Source organism: Columba livia, chromosome 1 (assembly GCF_036013475.1).
Source record: "Columba livia isolate bColLiv1 breed racing homer chromosome 1, bColLiv1.pat.W.v2, whole genome shotgun sequence".
Taxonomy (NCBI): Eukaryota; Metazoa; Chordata; class Aves; order Columbiformes; family Columbidae; genus Columba; species Columba livia.
The window spans coordinates 65,458,312-65,477,790 of record NC_088602.1 but is presented as its reverse complement, the minus strand read 5'-3'; the positions used below and the strand labels follow the sequence as shown (position 1 = coordinate 65,477,790).

The window sequence follows — 19,479 nt, the reverse complement described above, 5'->3', positions numbered from 1 at the left end:
TGTATTTGGGTGCTGTTTAGACCAAATAATGTCAATTATTTGCCAGAATCAGAGATGCTCTCTAATTGTTCTGATATTCCTACCAAATTCAACAAAAAAAACCCCTCTCCTTCTGTTGTGCTGAAGCCCAAGTTATCTTAGGCTGGCAACATCAGAAATAAACTACTGCATAAATACATTCTTACCCAAACTGAGAATGATTTAGGTAGAAATTGTTTTTTCTTGTGTCTGACACTATGCTACAATGGGGCTGAACCACAGATCTCTCTTGGTTTGTAGGAATTTTTATTTGCTTTGCTATATTGCAACAAAAGGGATTAAATGTAGCAGACCCCATTCTTTCATTCTTCTCTTTATTCAGAAGTGTTTATGAAATGTCATATGTTTAAGGGCTTGTTTCTTGATTCACTTGTAATCTCTATTTTGCCCGGTAACCTTTGCCAATTATAGTAAAAACTGTTACTCTTTTCATTCTTAATCCTACATCCTTCAAAACCAAATCCTTAAATATGAGGAGTGAATTTGACCTGATAACTAGTTGTGAAATTCAGTCGTTTTAAAGTATTTTTGCATTGCTGAAAAGAAGGGTCACTCTATTGAACTATTTTTAAAGTACCTTATGTCTGAAGTATGTCTGTCATGTTTTTTTTTTCTTCTTCAGAAATCGATGAAAGGATTCCTCTTTGCTAAGCTGTATTTTGAAATAAAAGAATATGAACTTGCTAAAAGGTAACGTTTGTTGCTGTATGTTTGTTTTTCTGTTCTCTAAAGTGTAAGAGAAAAGCTAAATGAATATGAAATAAACCAGAGAAACCAAGATCAGTATCATGCTGGTTTAAGGTAGCAGTAAGTGTGGGTATTGAGTGCCGTTTAAATCTTTATAAAACAACAACTTGAAAGAAGATTAGTTATGTGTTACTTAAAAACTTACCTGGTTGGTTTTTTTTGTTGTTGTTTTTTTTTTTTTTTCTCCTCTCACTGTATTATGTAGTTCTCACTGTTTCTGCAGTGTGTTGCTTTTTTTTTTTTTAAATAAAGGTAAATACTTGCCCACAGTTAAGTAGCATCTGTACATGTCAAACAATGTTACTTCTTACTTTAAGGTACAGGCAAAGTATGTAGAACAAAATAAGGCTGTGCTTCCTGTATGGCAGATTAAGTTATCATTATAGGTCAGGGAAGGGAGTATTATTGAAAAATGTTGGTCGAGTAACTGACTTTCCCCACCTCCCCCATAGGTATATATCTACATACCTCAACGTACAAGAGAGAGATCCCAAAGCACACAGATTTCTTGGACAAATTTATGAAGCTGAGGATAACATAGAAAAGGCCTTTGGGTGTTACAAGGTAAGTATTACACTGACCACTAATGTCCTGCCTTATTCCTTTGTAAATGAACTTGTAAAATCCTTCTGTGATGGACATTCTCAAACTCATAGAAGAAAAAATGTTCCTGGAAAAACTGTATTATTGATATACATTTAACCATGGAAAGTATATGAAGCACTGCAGAGGAGATTCTTCACTTGATATCACTTGCTTTAGTAGCATATTTTAAAGTTGATTCTTTGTTTGTTTGTTCTGGGCTTGATCTTTGTGCTAGTTGCTGTTAAACTCTTCCAATGTCATATATTGCTTTTTGGACTAAAGATCTGTGACTGTTGTAGAATTCCTTAATGTGGTCTGTGATGACAACAGGAATCTGGTTGCTACTAGAAGACTGTAGGCCTAGTGGGTTTTTTGTTCAGTTTTGTAGGGGGCAGGGCCTGAAGGAAGAAGCAAATCTAATTTTGATTAGGCAAGCGCATAAATGTCAAATTCGTAATTGGAATGTCTTTGTTCCGTTTTTGGGGAGGGAGATGATGTGCTCAGTAGTCTGGTTGCCAACACAGCTCCATGAAGTGCTATCATACTTCTTAAACTGTGTGTCTTAAGTATTTTTTGAAGTGTCCACATCTGGCTAGAATAGAGGTTCTTGTAGTCCTGCTGTCTGTGTATAGCAGTAGCTAGTGGCAGATGCAGAGGAGCTGGATTTTGCATTTTCTCTTATGCTCTTCTGAATTCCATCTGTTTTATCTGGGTGCTGTGAACTAGTTGTGGCATTTAGAAAGGGAGTTTTGGTTTTTTTTCTTTTTTTTTTATAATTGATAAGTTTAATTTGAAGAGACAGGTCTGTTTGTGGGGAGATAACTTTCTTTCCTGTTTCATATGGATTGTAAGATGAAGTTACTTTTTTTTTTTTCTTTCCTCCTGTGTGTGCATGGGAAAAACTAGCGTTCTGTGGAGTTGAATCCAACACAGAAAGATCTTGTGTTGAAGATTGCAGAGTTACTATGCAACAATGACATTACTGATGGAAGAGCAAAATACTGGGTTGAGAGAGCTGCTAAGCTCTTCCCTGGGAGTCCTGCTGTTTACAGGTTGAAGGTAAATTCCAAGTTATCTCTGTTCTGCGGCTTGAAGAAACTTCCAGTGTCTGACTGGAGTGTTTTTTGCATGTCAACTCGTACAAAACTCTTCCTGGCTAAATTATTTTAAAATCCTTGATATTGAAGCTATTAGATATTACTTTCTTTGCAGTCAGACCTTTTTGTCTAGCTTTCAAGAAAGCTGCAGCTACAGGCTTTCATACCCTTTTTAATTCTTCAAGGTTAACCCTCTCGAAAATGCCGAGAAACTGTGTTAGTTGTCACATCTGAGAAATTAAGACTAGGTAGGCATTACTTGATCTTTCTGTTGTCTGACTAGCAGGAAGGTAGCAGGCCTGCGAACTCAGGCTTTTTGGTTTTCAAATCTGTATTACGATAAACTGCAGAAAGTGATAAATGCTGTAATTCTCAAATACTGTGTAAAAGCTTTCAGTCATGCAATCTCACTTTTGCAGAGGTATATACTGTGTAACTCGGCAGCAACCACATTGAAGTCCTAAGATTTCTGGTTGGCTCTTTTTTGAGCAAGGTGGTCTATGGCAGAGTATGCTGTCATTGAACCAAATGGTTTGGCAAGCATTACTTACCCTTGGTAAGAGGCAAATTTTTCTGAGTATTTTTTTCTATGATAGTTGTCTCTATTTTAAAATATTTGAGTATTTCATCAAATTTGTGTAATACCTGAAAGCTATTAAGAGTCTGAGTAATGTAGTCTACGTAGCGGAGGAGAAAAAACTGTCTGGTACTGTAGTTGCTGAAAAGACTCACATGGGAAACAAAATATTAACATGTTGCCTTCATGTTTAACAGGAGCAGTTACTGGATTGTAAAGGTGAAGACGGATGGAATCAGCTTTTTGACTTGATTCAAGCAGAACTTTACGCAAGACCAGATGATGTCTACATAAACATCAGACTAGTTGCTCTCTACCGTTCAAACAATAGATTAAGAGATGCTGTACTCCATTGTCAGGAAGCACAGAAGAAAATACCTTTGCAGTCAAGCTTGGAATGGTGTTCCTGTGTTGTAGAGACATTTGAGGTGTTTAATCATATTTTGATCCTGTGATAGTCTTCCATATCTTTTTAACTGGTCTGTTTCTCTTAGTGTGATTACTCTGACAACTATTTCTCAAGTGATTTAACTCCTTCAAATGCAAGTCTGCTGAAGCCAGTGGAATTACAAAATACTTTTTTTTTTTTTTTTTTCCAAGGGGAATTTTCTCCCTAAAATTAAACCTTATAGAGCTATTGAGTTTCTAACTTCAAAAGCTGAGTTAGATACAGCAGTTCCATTAGGGATAAAATTGCTCAGGCAATTAGCTCCCTGGAACTTTGCTGCTGAAGAATATGTTAAGGTCTCAACTGTGAAACTGGATTATACAGTAAATGCTACTAATATGTTTTGGAGAAGTACTGCCCTTGCCTTCATGGAAGGATGACTGTTCCTTATCCTGTGATGAACTTTCTTCTTTAGGAATATCTGGAATCTGTACAAGACTTGGAGTCTGATAAAAGTAACTGGAGAGCTATCAAGAAAGATCATCTGCTGGCCTATTCCAGCTTTGTCAAAATGACACTTTCTTCTAGAGATGTTCAGGAATGCAGAGAGGCACTTGAAAGGTACTGTCTTAACTTTCCTATAGAAAAAAAAAAATCTAATAATTGTTGTGGTTTTTTTTTCTGGGTCACAATATTTATCACATTTCAAATTCACTGCTTGATTGTGGAGGGGAGAGGTGATTCTCTGTACTAGCCACTAAGAATGGTTCTTACTGGGTTTGAACCCCAAGCTATCTTTAGACTGAGATGCAAGCCCTGTTTTGCGTAGTCAGCACATGGCCATGGCAAAGACTCATATCCTGGGTCAATTAACTTTGCATCTTCTTTTCCTTCAGTATGATGTTCCGTACTTCAGCAATTGATTAGTCCAGATTTCCCAGGCAATTTAAAAAACAAACAGAAAAGAAACACCTCTTGTGTATCAGCTTTGTCCTGGCCATTTTGTTTTAAATGAACGCAACACATATGGTAATAATTAGGAACTTTAGATATATAGGATAATTGGGAAGAAGGAAGTCAGTTTCAGTGAGAACACTCTCGTTCAGGGAAAACTGATGGTGTTACAGGGCCAGCTGAATTCAAGGTATGTAATCTGTGGCACACTTACAGTGTAGTACAAAATGATGTTCGTAGTCAATATATTGATTAAGATCTGTGTTCCTTTCTTTTCGTTATCATCCTTTTCTTACTGGCTTTTATTGACTTAACCTTTGTTCCTCAATTATGCAATGGCTGTTATATTGTCTTGTAAAACACTGTTCTTCAGTCTGTTCATCTTGAATGGATACTTGAAGATTACAGAGAATGAATGAGGAATACTTAATGCCCAAGTATATTTTATTTTCTTTTTCTTCTCCAACATTGACCAAAACAATCTTGTGGTTTTTGCTGCGATTTTATTAGAGCCTTTCAAGGTAATTACATCTAAACCACTTCCAGATCACAGCAATGCTAGCAGTCATTGTAGTTTTGTCAGGTAACTGAAAGAGTGTTTTAACTGGTTTTTGGAAAGCCTCTCCTGAATGGGGGTTGTGTACTAGCCTACAGCTACTCAGATTTCTACAGTACCTTCTATTTTTAAAGAGCTTGTCCAGCTGTATTTTTGGCCTTTCTGATAAATGAAGGAAAGGGAAGAGCAGAGTGACTAGTGCCTCCTGCATATCTCTAAATCTGCAATAAACAAGTTTATCCATGTTGTTTGGGAGAATAGTTTTGAAAGCAGCTGTACAAAGATATTCTGGAAGACTGTAAATATCTAGGTAATATTAAATATGTTTTACTTCAGTAAACCAAGTTGAAGCTTTGGGAGTTTGAGACCGTTACCGTACTTTCTAGTGCAACTCGGCTCTAAGCAACTGAGACAGTACTAACCATTGACTTATGAAGTTACTTGATTCACAGTTAAATATCATCACCCAAAACCATCTGCTATAGCTTTTACCAGCACTGTTTAGAATGAGTCTTCTCTATGTTTTAGTTTTGATCGTGTGCTTCATTCGTTGAAGCCATATGTGAATGGGGCTGATGAGCTGTCTCGTACCTTTGTGGAAATGAAAGGACAGCTCTACATGCTTGCTGGAACTCTGCTACTGAAAATGGCCCGACACAATGAGGCACAGTGGAAAGTTGTGTGTGAACTAGCAGCACTCTGTTATCTGATAAGTTTCCAGGTAAGTATTTTCAGTTTATGCCTTTAGCTGATGCAGTTCTTGAAATGTTCTTGCCTTACATGTGTTGAACTCCTGTATTCTTGAGATTAACTAGAGTTTCTGTGCCTAAGGAAAAACTCTTTCCTCACTCGTGAAACCCTACTCTTTCACAATTCTTTAAAAGGTTTCAAATGACATGAATAGGGTAAAAGTGTATCTGCAGCTGTTTCCCTTGTCGGAGTAACCTGATTCTTTAAGGCTAGCAAGTTTATTTCCTGCAGTATATTCGCTTTTCTGTAATACAGCTGAATACATATGTTAAGCATTAGGCTTATTGCTATAGAGAGGGAAGGGGATGAACTGAATTGTCCTAATGTACTTGTGTAGACAGCAGAACTAAAAAAATATAGTTTAATTCTTTAGCTGCTTGCATTCCAGGTATTACTTGCTCTTGTGCATGCTTAAAGTTATTTGCAATAGCTATAATTGTACACCCAGGGGTTTTGTACGTTTTGGATGACTTCCTGGCCCCCTGAACTATGTGACATAGTACCTTTAAAATTAATTACGTATTTTTTTCTATAGTTTTCTAATACTAAAAAGAAACTTGTTTCCTAATTCTTAAGACTAATTTAAATGACCTGCTCTTATTGTGAAAAAGCTGTAACAATTCTCTCTTTACTTCATCAGGTTCCTAAACCAAAGTCAAAACTAATAAAGGGGGATCAAACTGGACAAGATGTGCTAGAAATGTTGGCCTGTGATCGAAAAAGCCAGTCTGGTAATAAAAATAGCTGCGTAGTTCCATTTTAGTGCTACAGGTAGTTTAAGAGTCAAGTGGTTTGTAAAAGAACACATTTCTTATCTTGAAATGTAATGTTAACACTTCCATATGCAACAATATCTTCTGGATTCTGACTACATATGTAAAACAAACGAACAAAACCCAGAAAAACACCAAACAAAAACAAAACAACAAAACAAACTAGTTTGATCCTGACACCTAAAGTGGTGTGTGTGGATTTTTGTTTTGTTTCATTTTTTCCCCCCTCTTTAGTGTGCTAGTGGAGTGTGTTCTTTTTTTTTCAAGTGTGGCTTTTTTCATGCTTTTTGCCTTTCCAGCACACTAAGATAGGATTTAACTTGTATGGTCTCTTAATCTACTGGAAATGGCTTCTGCTTGCTGGTAGATACAGTTTTGCAAGTATTGTTAGCCCCAAGAGGAGAGGATTAGTGTTTCCCTGTCCTTCCATCCTCTTATTTGTTCATCATATTTGTGCTTTTGGCTGTCAAGTATAGGCAGTTTTTCAGTCTACATCCTCTTGCAGGGCCTAGATGAAAACAAATGAACCCACTAGATATCAGGTTCAATTGTTTTAGAATGGATTTTGATAAGACAGACTTGTATTGCAACTGTCCTTGAAATAAGTAGCTGTAATGCTACTACAGTAGTAGTTATAAGAAGATGGCTTTGTTTTCCCAAAGAACTGGCTTTACAAATATCTTGGGTTGGTTGTCACTAAAAGCTTGGAAAAGCCTATGTGCTGAAACACTGACCTTATTACAGGGAGAACATAACAATCTCTAGGTTTCATAAGGAGAAATCCCGATTCCCACCCAGCCTTAGGTAACAAGAACAAGCCAATGTATTAAATGTTACTTTTCTCATGTTCATTGCTTTATTTATGTGAAGTGATATTTTTGCTTTCTAGGCCATATGCTGCTGAACTTAAGCCATGGCAAGCAAGACTTCAAAGAGATTGTGGAGTCTTTTGCAAACAAGAATGGTTCATATACGTTGTTTGATAGCCTGTTTGAGAGTGGAGCTTCTAGAGAGGGATCTTTTATTGGCACAGATGATATTGGGAATGTCAGTACACAAGCACCAATGCAAGTGGAACTTAATAAATACGATATTGGTAAGAGTTGTTACATTCTGAAACTCAACAAAACTTTCTGTACGAGAAGCTCTTCTACAAATACTTCATATTGCAGCAGCAGACAGATACCTTGAATAGCCACCCAAAGTTGCCCTACTGTCCTAAGCAAGGCTTAGACTTGTAAAGAAGTGCTTCTTTAATAATTCCATAAAGATTTTGGAGAAATTAAATAGTGCTAAAAGTAGTTGCGTATTAGGCTGAATATGGTAAGGATAGAAGTGAAAGGAAATCTGAGAGTCATGCCCCTCAGAAGCTTTAAGGGGTTGATGGCTTGAGCACTCGGATGAACTGTCTACTTGATATGTTTGGCTAACTTGGAGTTTGTAATCTTTCATAAGTGAAAGCTGGAACCTTGGTGTTTATTGGTCTGCAAAGTATCTTTGGCTGCACTGACAGAGTGAAATGTGAAACTCACTTTTGATCAGATACAGGTCTTGCTGACTTGTAGGATATTGACATCTGCATCCAACTTTGTTTTTGCGTAGGTGCTGTTCGGATGCACAATGGCAGTCTCCAGCACCTTGTGTGGCTCGGTTTGCAGTGGAACTCTATGTCAGTCTTACCCCCAATACGCAAATGGTTAAAACAGCTTTTTCACTTGCCCCAAGAAACAGCGAGACTTGAGACAGATGCTCCTGAATCCATTTGCCTATTGGACCTTGAAGTAAGTAAACTTTCTAAGTTATTAAACATACTATGCAATTTAAGTTTTTTGGTATTTAATACCTTTTTTTTATTTTTACAAAACCAGGTATTTCTACTTGGGGTGGTATTCACTAGCAACTTACAATTGCAAGAGAAGTTTAACTCTCACTACGATGCACATCAGCCTCAATTCCTACCATTGCCAGTGTGCAAACAGCTCTACACAGAAAAACAAAGATCCTGGTGGGACACTGTTCGTACTCTTATTCAGAGAAAAACAACGTAAGGCTTTTTCAGTTTGGAAATGTTTCACTAAGCCTTTAGGCGGTTTCTGCTACAGCAGCTTAGATTGGTCCCAGTAGATTCTTGTACAGTCAGATTTATTTTTTGACATAATTTGGACATTGAAGCTTTGTGGTAGTATGGACTTGATACGTTTGAAAGATTTTCAAGAGTGGAATTTCCATTTCTAACAATGTATTTCTAAACTAGAGGAAGGTTAAGGCTTAAACTGTAGGCTGTACTCGTCAAGCAAATGACATGTGAACAAGTGAAAAATAGGGAATACTAATCAAGGAATGTTTCTTCTGATATGCAGACCAGGAACCGCAGCAAAACTGAGGCTTATCGTACAGCATGGAATAAGCACTCTGCGAGCACTGGAGAAGCATGGCCTTCAACCTGCCTTAGTTATACACTGGGCAAAAAGCCTGCAAAAAACAGTAAGCTGAGATTATTTTGAAATACACAGAAGCCAAGGTGTTTTTCTCTCTTATTTTCCAAACTATGAACAGACTGTGTGGGGGAGGGGGAAGATAATCAGATGAGAATGTGTTATTGACAACAGTTTCTAGTCACCCTATGAAGTACTCTGTCTTAAACTGTAGTGTTATTTTCTACATATATGTTATTTTGCATAGCTCTGGAGATAACCCCCACAATGTTTCTCTCAAGTGTTACAGAAGCACTCTCGGAACTTCTCAAGAAAACAGGAGAATGATATGTATAAATAGCATTTTTATTTGAATTTGTTGAAACAGTGTGTGCTTCTGTTCCCTTTTCTCCACCAGGGCATTAGTCTTAACTCCTTTTATGACCAGAAGGAATACATTGGACGAAGCGTCTACTACTGGAAGAAGGTTTTACCTATGCTGGAAATTGTTAAAAAGAAGAGAAGCATTCCTGAACCTATTGATCCTCTTTTCAAGCACTTCCATAGTGTAGACATACAGGTACAGATAGATTAAGCAGAGGCTGAGCATGGAGAGGCTCTGTGTCAGAAACTTAGTTGGTGGGATTTTTCTCTGCATTGTACAGCTCATTGTTATTACTGTAAAACTGTTAATGATGAGATTGGGTAGTATCAGTGTATGATAAAGGGGCAAAAAAAGTCCTTACAACTTTATTCTTACCTTTAAAACTGTGTATGTGGTTGGAATGCACTGTGCACTGCTAGTACCAACTTTCTTTAAAAGTATTTTCCCTGGATTATAGGAAGAAAAATACATATCATTCCACTGTTTGGTATGAGTTGACTTTCACTTTATTTGTAGGGTTGTCATATTGCAGCATATGAAGAAGAGGCACGTATAGCATTTGCAATGTTGGATGCAGTTGATGGCAAAACTGATGATGCTCTATTAGCATTTGAAGCTATTGAAAATGTGGTTTCATACTGGAATCTTGCTGTGGTAAGTTCATAAATTGCATTACCCTAAATTGTTTTGCTTTACTCAGTTGCCTTCTAACTGATCCTAATTAATCTGTGTCCTGTTCTTTAGATCTTCCAAAGAAAGGCAGAAGACATTGAAAATGATGCCATGCTGCCAGAAGAACAAGAAGAACACAAACCCTATCTTCGTAAAAGCAAGCATTATCTAATGAAGATCATCGAGAAAAGCTACTCGGATCCCTCAGTAATTGAGACAGTATGTCCTTCTTGCTTTAAAAACTTGTTGCAAGAGATGTAGTGGATTGGTTACTGTTTCAAAATGAAACCTTTTGCATGTATGTCAGCTTTTTTAGACCAGGCTTTGCATTAGAGCAAGTTAAAGTTTCTTTGCGCAAGACAAATGACCTGCTTAACACCAGTGGGGTGATAATCTCAGAGTAACTTCTGTAACTGAGCAGGTCATGCAATATTCTGACAGTTCTGTGGATGAAAGCTTTAATGTAAACAGCTTTTCCCACCATCCTTTTATAGAGATCAGTAAGTTTGAAAAAATAGAATTAATGTTTTTCTGAATTGTTTTCTTACATTAGTCTTAACAGATTTAGCGCTTTGAAAAAACAGTATTTGTGTCATGAAAGCCTTGTGAATTGTTCAGCCAGAATTCTGAGTGTAGTCTGTCTTGCTCTGAGTGAGAATTGCAATCATGACTCACGTTTTAACTAACTTTTTAGTTGCCGGTGTCTATTGAAACTGTGAAGGAAATGCTAGATACAGTGATCCAGGAACTTGGCGAGAATGATGAAGAGGGAAGTCCTGCCTTCAGAAATGGTCTTTCACGAGCTGTAGATTCAGAGGTGAAACATTCCACTCCATCACCAACAAAGTTCTCTCTTTCACCTACTAAGAGCTACAAGGTATATTAGCCAGCTGTTATTTCAGGGAATTGTTATGTTTAAATAAAAATGCACAAGATTCAATTAACGTTTTTTTTTTCTAGTTTTCTCCTAAAACTCCTCCTCAGTGGGCAGAAGATCACAAAACTTTACTTCAAATGATCTGTCAGCAAGTGGAAGCTCTAAAGGTAAAGAATTTTCTCACCATACTTCAGTGAATAACAGCTGGTCTTTTAGTTATGGTAAAGACTTAGTGATAATAGCAGGCACTAACTTAGAGTTCCTAGGCTACTACTTAAATCAGTGGAAATATCTTCTCTAAACATCTACCTAAATTGAGTGCAAGAGTAAATCTTTTTGCTTGAAATCTCTTTATTTGGGACTTGAGCAGGGGTGCAGAGGGAACCCTTCTAAGGGCTGTATGCAGAAGGAGTTCTGCTTTCATCAGTTTGCTTCTCATGTGCTTGTCTCTGTGTTTGTTGTTGTTTTTTTTTTTACTTCTGGCTTTAGAACACAGTCTTAGTACTTTGTATTGTATGGGCAGATCTTGGATGATTTTGGAAGGTACCTCTTGACTTATTAATTTTCCCAAGCTTGAACATGCTTTTAAATAGAAAAAGGGTAGGGATCATTCCTTATTTTTTTTTCTACAAATACCTATGAAATATATACTTATGCTTTTGATTGGCACACTGTCTTGACAGAATGAAATGCAAGAAATGAAACTTAGCAATTCTAACTCAAATACATCTCATCGGTGGCCTGCTGAAAGCTATGGAACAGATGCAATGTCAGAGGGTTATCAGAGAGCACAGAATCTTCACGAAGCTCCTCTAACAGGTAAGTTGCTGCTGAATTTTTATCTACACAGTTAGCTAAACCAGCTAAAACATTTCTGCAATACTTTGAAAAGTCTTAATGATTCCCAGTTAAAAACTGATTGCTGGAAAGGGTCTATTCAAAACAACAACAAATCAAGTGTAAACTCTTTCCCTGATGTTCCTTTTAGTTGCTACCACTGGCCCATCTGTTTACTACAACCAGTCACCTGCCTATAACTCTCAGTATCTTCTCAGAACTGCTGCAACCAATGTAACACCAACAAAGGTGAGAATAAATCTATCCGCTTAAGCTACTTCCAATGATCTACTGAAAATGACTGCTTTTTATTCTATATGTAGCTGGGTGTAATTGCAGTTCCTTATATAGTGGTTGGTAAATTTGGACTGCTAGGGATAAATTGGTAATTTATCTTTGTGCTTAATTTCGGGGATGTGGGGTTTGGGACAAAAAGTCAGCAAAATGTGTTTGTAATATATTAGTATATGTCCCGTACAAGGTATGTGTGATAAAGTTTTGTTTCTCTTTTTTTTCCCCAGAAGTAGTGTGGCAAAAGAAAATAGGGCTTTGTATGCCCTTCAAGATTTAAACTAATCAGTTTAAACTAAGTTAAAATCAGCTTAGATCGAAACTCGTATGACAGTGTAGCCTGCTTTCAAGTGTACATGTTGTGTGGGCTCCAGCACAAATTACTGACTTTGACCTGTATGTTGCCGTAATAAGCAAAGCAATTGTTTTCTACTTTAGGCTCCTGTCTATGGCATGAACCGGCTTACACCTCAGCAACATATATATGCTTATCAACAACCGATGCATACACCACCTCTGCAAAACACTTCTGCTTGTATGTTTTCCCAAGAAATATATGGCACACCTCTGCGTTTTGATTCTGCAGCTACTGGCCTCATTTCTCCTCGTGGGGGTGATGATTACTACAATTATAGTGTTCCACCAGCAAGCACAAATCCAGCATTGCCTGAACCAGGCTATTTCACAAAGCCTTCAGTTGCGCCACCGACATTAAAGCCTGCAGAATCAAAGGTGTTAGAATTTCCAAAACCTAAGTTTGGACAGCCAGGAACAGCAGAAGGATCAAAAACTTCTCTGACAACACCAGCACAGCCAAGTCAGCAAAAAACTTTTAAATTCAACACTAACTTCAAGTCTAATGATGGAGACTTTACCTTTTCTTCTCTTCAAGTTGCAACGCCACCTGCCAATGCAGCTTTTAATAGCAGTGAAAGCCTCTTGGATCTTTTGACATCTGATAAACCTTTACAGGATGATCGATATATCGAACGAAAACCAGTTAACGATCACACAGCTGCTCAAAGAAATGTCTTCAATTTTGGCAATAAACCTATGCCAGCCCTCTCTTTTAGAGAAAGCATGGGACAAAATGCACACAAAAACCTGGGTTTTGAGAAAAGTGATATGTTTAGTGTCCAAGAACCAAGCAAACCTCTCTTTATGACTTCAAATTCAGATTTGGCCAATAGAAGTTATGAAACAGAGGGAGGAAGCACCCATGGTGGAGATGAGGATGATGATGGTCCTCATTTTGATCCTGTGGTGCCACTCCCTGACAAGATTGAAGTAAAAACAGGTGAGGAAGATGAAGAAGAATTCTTTTGTAACAGAGCAAAGCTCTTTCGTTTTGATGCAGAATCTAAAGAATGGAAAGAAAGGGGTATTGGAAATGTAAAAATACTGAAACATAAAGTATCTGGCAAATTTCGTCTCCTGATGAGACGGGACCAAGTGCTGAAAATCTGTGCAAATCACTACATAAATACTGATATGAAATTAACTCCAAATGCTGGATCAGATAAGTCATTTGTATGGCATGCTTTAGATTATGCAGATGAGTTGCCAAAACCAGAACAACTTGCAATTAGATTTAAAACACCTGAGGAAGCCATGCTCTTCAAAAGTAAGTTTGAGGAGGCACAGAATCTTTTAAAAACCTTGGGATCAAATGTTGACACATCTGTGACTCAGAGTAATGGAACTACAAGAGAAACAACAAATCAGGACACCAAGGAGCCCAGCAGATCCATTTCTGGAAATGTGAACTTTGGCTTTCAGTTTGCAAAAGATGGGGCAAACAGTGAATCTGATAGCAAAGGCAGCCTTACAGCTACATCAACTGCATCTGGCCCTACCACTTTTTCATTTGGAAAGGAAGCCCCACAAACCTGGTCTTCCGGTGGGTTTGGGCAGCATCTCTTGAAGAAGAATCAATGGGAGTGTAAAGTATGTTTAGTTCCAAATGAAGCAACTGCAAAGAATTGCGTATCATGTCGAAGTCCAAATCCAGATGCGTGGGAAACACATGGTACCCCTTTAACTGACTCTGCTGCAAATTTCAAAGCCAGTGGTAACACTGTGCAGGACAACTTTGGATCTGCTTTTGCTAAAAAAGAAGGTCAGTGGGATTGCAGTATCTGTTCAGTAAGAAATGAACCCACTGCCTCCAGGTGTATTGCCTGCCAGAATCCAAACGAAACTGATACAGCAGTATCTGGTCAACAAAAGTCCTTTAAATTTGGCCTAGCAATTGCTCCAAAGACTATTCAAAATGACTTGGGAACTACTTTTTCTAAAAAAGAAGGTCAGTGGGACTGCTCTGTATGCTTAGTCCAAAATGAAGCAGGAGATATGAACTGTCGTTCTTGTCAGCATCCGAACTCACAAAGTCAACCAAATGTGCCTATACCAAATGTTCAGGCATCCCCTGCCCCCAGGTTTGGTTCCATTGCTGATGCGAGTAAGCCACAGAAAAATGGATTTGAAGGGCTTTTTGTTAAAAAGGAAGGGCAGTGGGATTGTAGTACTTGTTTTGTGAGGAACGAAGGTTCTTCACCATCCTGCATAGCCTGCCAAACACCAAATCCATCTAGTAAGCCTGCTGGTGATGCTTCATCAACTCCTACTTTTGGCTTGAAAAGTAAATTATCTGAACCTGCTGGAGGACAGCTGGGAACAGGCTTTAAGTGTGATTTCTTAGAAAAGGGCTTTAAGTTTGGTCATTCTGAGCAAGGCAAGACACCATCATTTACATTTCAGATTCCTTCTGATACTGAAACTAAGTCTGCGAAGGAAGGATTCAGTTTTTCAATGCCAGTGCCTGCAGGTGGATTTAAATTTGGAATACAAGAGTCTAGTAAAAATACTACTAAGAAAGAAGAGCCATCTAAAGAGTGCACAACTGGCTTCTTAAAAAGCACTGATGAAAAAGACAAAAAGGAACAGCCTTCAGATAGTGGAACTACATTCAAATCGCAAGAAACAGCAAACAAGGAGAAAGGTGACTTTGTTTTTGGGCAAAATAGCAGCACCTTTACTTTTGCTGAACTTGCAAAAAGTACTCCTGGGGAAGGCTTTCAGTTTGGCAAAAAAGACCCTAACTTCAAAGGCTTTTCAGGTGCAGGTGAAAAGCTGTTTTCTTCACAGGATTCTAAAACGGATCACAAAGCAAACACATCTGCTGACCTTGGTGAGAAGGATGACGATGTGTATAAGACAGAGGACAGTGATGATATCCATTTTGAGCCTATAGTTCAGATGCCTGAAAAAGTAGAACCATTTACAGGAGAGGAAGATGAGAAGGTGTTATATTCCCAAAGAGTAAAGCTGTTCAGGTTTGATCCAGAAACTAGTCAGTGGAAAGAACGTGGGGTGGGCAACCTGAAGATTCTTAAAAACGAAGTTAATGGCAAAGTAAGAATATTAATGCGGCGTGAGCAGGTACTGAAAGTATGTGCAAATCACTGGATAACAACAACAATGAACTTGAAACAGCTCTCTGGCTCAGACAAAGCATGGATGTGGATGGCAAATGACTTCTCTGATGGTGATGCAAAGTTGGAACAACTAGCAGCCAAATTTAAGACACCAGAGCAGGCTGAAGAGTTCAAACAGAAATTTGAAGAGTGTCAGAGGCTACTACTAGATATACCACTGCAGACACCACATAAACTTGTCGATACAGGTAGGACAGCTCAACTTATACAGAAGGCAGAAGAAATGAAGTGTGGCTTAAAAGATCTCAAAACATTTCTGACAGATGACAAAACTAAACTGTCAGAAGAGGAAAATGTAAACTCTGTTTGTGCCAGCAGTACCTCTGGTCTGATTATAAAGCCACATGCTGAAAGTACTGGACCTACTCTGGAATGGGATAACTATGACTTGCGTGAAGAAGCATTGGATGATAGTGTAAGTAGTTCTGTATATGCATCACCTCTTGCAAGTAGCCCTGTAAGGAAAAATCTGTTTAGATTCGGAGAGTCTACCACAGGTTTTAGTTTCAGCTTTAAATCTGCCTTGAGCCCATCCAAATCCCCTGCCAAACAGAACCAGAGTAGAACATCAGTAGGCACAGATGAAGATTCTGATGTTACTCAAGAAGAAGAGAGAGATGGACAGTACTTTGAACCTGTGGTACCTCTGCCTGACCTTGTGGAAGTGACCAGTGGTGAGGAAAATGAGCAAGTTGTCTTCAGTCACAGAGCTAAGCTCTACAGATATGACAAAGATGCTAATCAGTGGAAAGAGAGAGGTATTGGGGATATCAAGATATTACAGAACTACGACAACAAACAAGTGCGTATAGTCATGAGAAGGGACCAGGTACTAAAGCTCTGTGCCAATCACAGAATAACACCAGATATGAATATGCAACAAATGAAAGGATCTGATAGAGCGTGGGTATGGACTGCATGTGACTTTGCAGATGGGGAAAGGAAAGTAGAACTTCTGGCTGTGCGATTCAAGCTGCAAGATGTTGCAGACTCATTTAAGCAAATTTTTGATGAAGCGAAGCATGCCCAAGAGAGAGACACACTGATAACGCCTCTTTCTTCTCGTGCCACTACACCGAAGGAATCTCCGTGTGGTAAAAATGCTGTGGCTGTACTAGAAGAAACTACCAGAGAAAGAACTGACCTCAGCCATGGTGGTGATACTTCTGATGCAACTGCAGAGGTTACAGAGGTGTCAAACACTTCTGAAACACCAACAAAAGCGGTGGTTTCTCCTCCAAAGTTTGTATTTGGATCTGAATCTGTTAAGAGCATTTTCAGTAATGGAAAATCAAAGACATTCACATTTGGAAATACTTCAGCCACTGGTTCTCTCTTTGGCTTCAGCTTTAATCCTCCAAGAAAGAGTGAAGACCATACTCCAGTGTCTCAGAACACAGTGCAGAAAGAACTGGAAGTCTCTGAATTGCCAAAAGGTTCTAGTACTCCGCAGAAGCCTCTAGACAGCAAGGTAGACAGCTTGCCTGCTTCGACTCAAGATGGACCCTCTAACTTTTCATTTAGACTTCTGGAAAAAGGTGAGTGCCAGTTGAACTAGGCACTTATTCAACTATGCAACTTATTAAGCAGTCATCTCTATGTTATTCGTTACTCTTTGTCTTGATAATAGGTAGTTTCTTTCATTTCTAATGCGGCTACCCATATCTTCACAAGTTTTCAAGAGTTTCAACTAAAGGAGTGAATTTTAAGTCATAATTCATTTAATATAAAAATTAGTGTGTGATGCAATATGGAGTTTTATTGATTAGTGAGGAAGGGGATTTCAGGTAGCAGCTATGACTCTGAAATGCTGTGCCTGAATCTCACATTGAAGTGCTTAAAGAAGGAGCTGTGGATTCACTTTTGGAGACTTAAATAGGTAGTTGGATTGATAGTGTATATACCTGGGCCTTTGCTCTGAGTGGTAAAGTGTGAGAACAGCAAAGGTATGCTTCAGCTAAAATTTTAATTATCCCTGTGATTGAATAGATGGTATTTTAAAACTACTCTGTATACGTTTGTTTAAAGTTTTAATTATTGGCCTCTGCAATTTCAGATGTGTAGCTTAAATAACACCAGACATGAGCCTCTTTCCTTAGCCTGAAAAGAGATCATGTGACTACAGCCTCAATTACACAGTTCCTGACACTGTCTGAAACAGATGTATTTGTGACATGACCACTATAGTGTGCTGAAGTGTCTTGGTGAAAAGAATGGGATTTACTAGCATTTTAGTGGTAGAGTGAGGCCTTCTCTTCGAAGGCATCATGTGCTGCTTCCCCTCAGTGCAAGACTGGTTAATCAGAACAAAGTTTTTGACTTAGGTACTAGTCTTAGAATTATGAAGACATACTGTTTATTAACTGAAGCATAATAAAGCGATGTGGTGGAAGATGATAGCTGCAGTCTATTTTTCTGGGTTGGATAAACTTCTATAGAATTAACATCTGAAATTTCCTGCTTTGAAATATGATTATGGAATGCTTCCAGAACATGAATAAAGTCTGTTTTACTCTTTAAAAATTCCAGGTAAACACTTATATCCAAACAATTTATTTTTTTAGGATTTAATTTTAGCCTTTTTAAATCTAATCCAGTGGCCTTTTGGACAAGTCCATCTTCCTTGCAACCTGATAGTAAAGGTATTTACATAGTGCACTGAATGCGTGATAGAAACACTTTAGCAGGCATGGACGGTAACCCAACTGTGGCCAAGCAGTTGGCTCAGTGATCCTTATAATTAACATGCATGCTGGAGAAGAGTACTTAAAGTTGTGTCTGCCTACTGTATTTGTTGTATTGGAGAATGTCTCTAGCCCTTAGTCTGTTAATACGAGCCAGCACAGTGGATGTCCCTGTTTAAGCTTTTGGCTTGTTTGCCTTATTTTCTGAGGATACCTGGCTTCTGTTTGCCTTATTTTCTGAGGATATCTGCCTTGCACTTCTCTGTCACAGTTTTACTGAACATGCACACTAGACCTCTAAAATTCTCCTTTTCTGAATCAATTAAATTATCCTGTTATCTTTACTCTCCTAGTACCTGAGGTCTTCCACTTAAATGAAGTGCTTGAAGATCTCAAGACAGGCCATCCAGTAAAATGCTTCAATGTATTTAGCATCTCTTGTGGAAGTGTTCATTTCACTTCTCTGATTATCAATATGTTAACTATTGCACTTTTAAAAACAAGGAATGCACAGAAATGAGTCAGGCAACTCTTCAGCTACTGCTTATGTGTATATACCTCATGTATAATATGAAGCCCACCTTAGATGGTCAGAAGACTTTTGCTGAGTAACCAGCTTGTTTACATTCAGAACCTGTAACCAAAACTATTACAGCTTATAGTTTGATTATATGTCACTAGTGGTGCTTCTTGCAAGTATGCTTGCTGTAAGCGTACTGAACTTAATTCAATAGCATTTTGATTTTTAAAAGCAAATTTTTATTCTAGTCTGCACAAGTTATTCTAATGTTAGTGTCTTAACATTTTGACATTTTTAAACAATGTGTTACAAACACCATTTTCCCAAATTTGTGTTTTTAGAAAAGCTGTTCTTATTTAAACACTGAACTCCTGTTCTGTATAAATAATCTAAAGTCAACCAGTCTGTGTTTTTGGGCATCCCTGTGCATGGAATTTATTAACAATTCCGTTTTATTTTCATAATTTGATGTCCATAATGTGAAGCGATGAAGCATTCTGCACGAATGCATACACGAAAGAATTTTTGCCACCTCAAACTGATCCTGTTTTTGTATTGGAGGTGTTTGAGGGCAGGTGTGCATGTATTAAAAGAAGATAAAATATACCTTTCTGGTACCTCAGACTGCTCTTCTATTACATACAAAGTGATTTATTTACAGTCAATAATTGTCCTTGATATAGTTTTTTGGTGGCTTTGTTTCTGAGCTCTGTGACTTCATAAGCAAATGATTTTGAGAAGTCTTTTCTAAAATAGATTTTTAATCCTACACAATGCAAACATAATCTGAGACTTTCTTATCAGTAATGTGTTTTGGGGAGCAGCTTCTGAGTTGT

At 38.0% G+C, this 19,479-nt stretch overlaps 1 protein-coding gene across 8 annotated transcripts in view; it reads left to right on the top strand.

The window, feature by feature from the left end:
* Positions 1 to 19,479, top strand: part of RGPD4 (RANBP2 like and GRIP domain containing 4) — a 33,361-nt gene that overhangs the window by 2,201 nt on the left and 11,681 nt on the right. For 4 of the 8 annotated variants that reach the window (XM_065059816.1, XM_065059802.1, XM_065059806.1 and 1 more), the window contains exons 2-21: positions 662 to 729; positions 1,239 to 1,350; positions 2,278 to 2,430; positions 3,243 to 3,473; positions 3,909 to 4,054; positions 5,472 to 5,664; positions 6,334 to 6,424; positions 7,356 to 7,562; positions 8,069 to 8,247; positions 8,335 to 8,510; positions 8,827 to 8,950; positions 9,299 to 9,460; positions 9,782 to 9,919; positions 10,010 to 10,156; positions 10,632 to 10,814; positions 10,898 to 10,981; positions 11,498 to 11,633; positions 11,803 to 11,900; positions 12,381 to 16,977; positions 18,004 to 18,081. In XM_065059816.1, coding sequence (XP_064915888.1) covers positions 662 to 729; positions 1,239 to 1,350; positions 2,278 to 2,430; positions 3,243 to 3,473; positions 3,909 to 4,054; positions 5,472 to 5,664; positions 6,334 to 6,424; positions 7,356 to 7,562; positions 8,069 to 8,247; positions 8,335 to 8,510; positions 8,827 to 8,950; positions 9,299 to 9,460; positions 9,782 to 9,919; positions 10,010 to 10,156; positions 10,632 to 10,814; positions 10,898 to 10,981; positions 11,498 to 11,633; positions 11,803 to 11,900; positions 12,381 to 16,977; positions 18,004 to 18,081 — 7,303 coding nt within the window. The remainder of the gene's footprint in view (positions 1 to 661; positions 730 to 1,238; positions 1,351 to 2,277; positions 2,431 to 3,242; positions 3,474 to 3,908; positions 4,055 to 5,471; positions 5,665 to 6,333; positions 6,425 to 7,355; positions 7,563 to 8,068; positions 8,248 to 8,334; positions 8,511 to 8,826; positions 8,951 to 9,298; positions 9,461 to 9,781; positions 9,920 to 10,009; positions 10,157 to 10,631; positions 10,815 to 10,897; positions 10,982 to 11,497; positions 11,634 to 11,802; positions 11,901 to 12,380; positions 16,978 to 18,003; positions 18,082 to 19,479) is intronic. The other 4 variants (XM_065059846.1, XM_005498423.4, XM_021287774.2 and 1 more) reach the window with 1 other exon arrangement.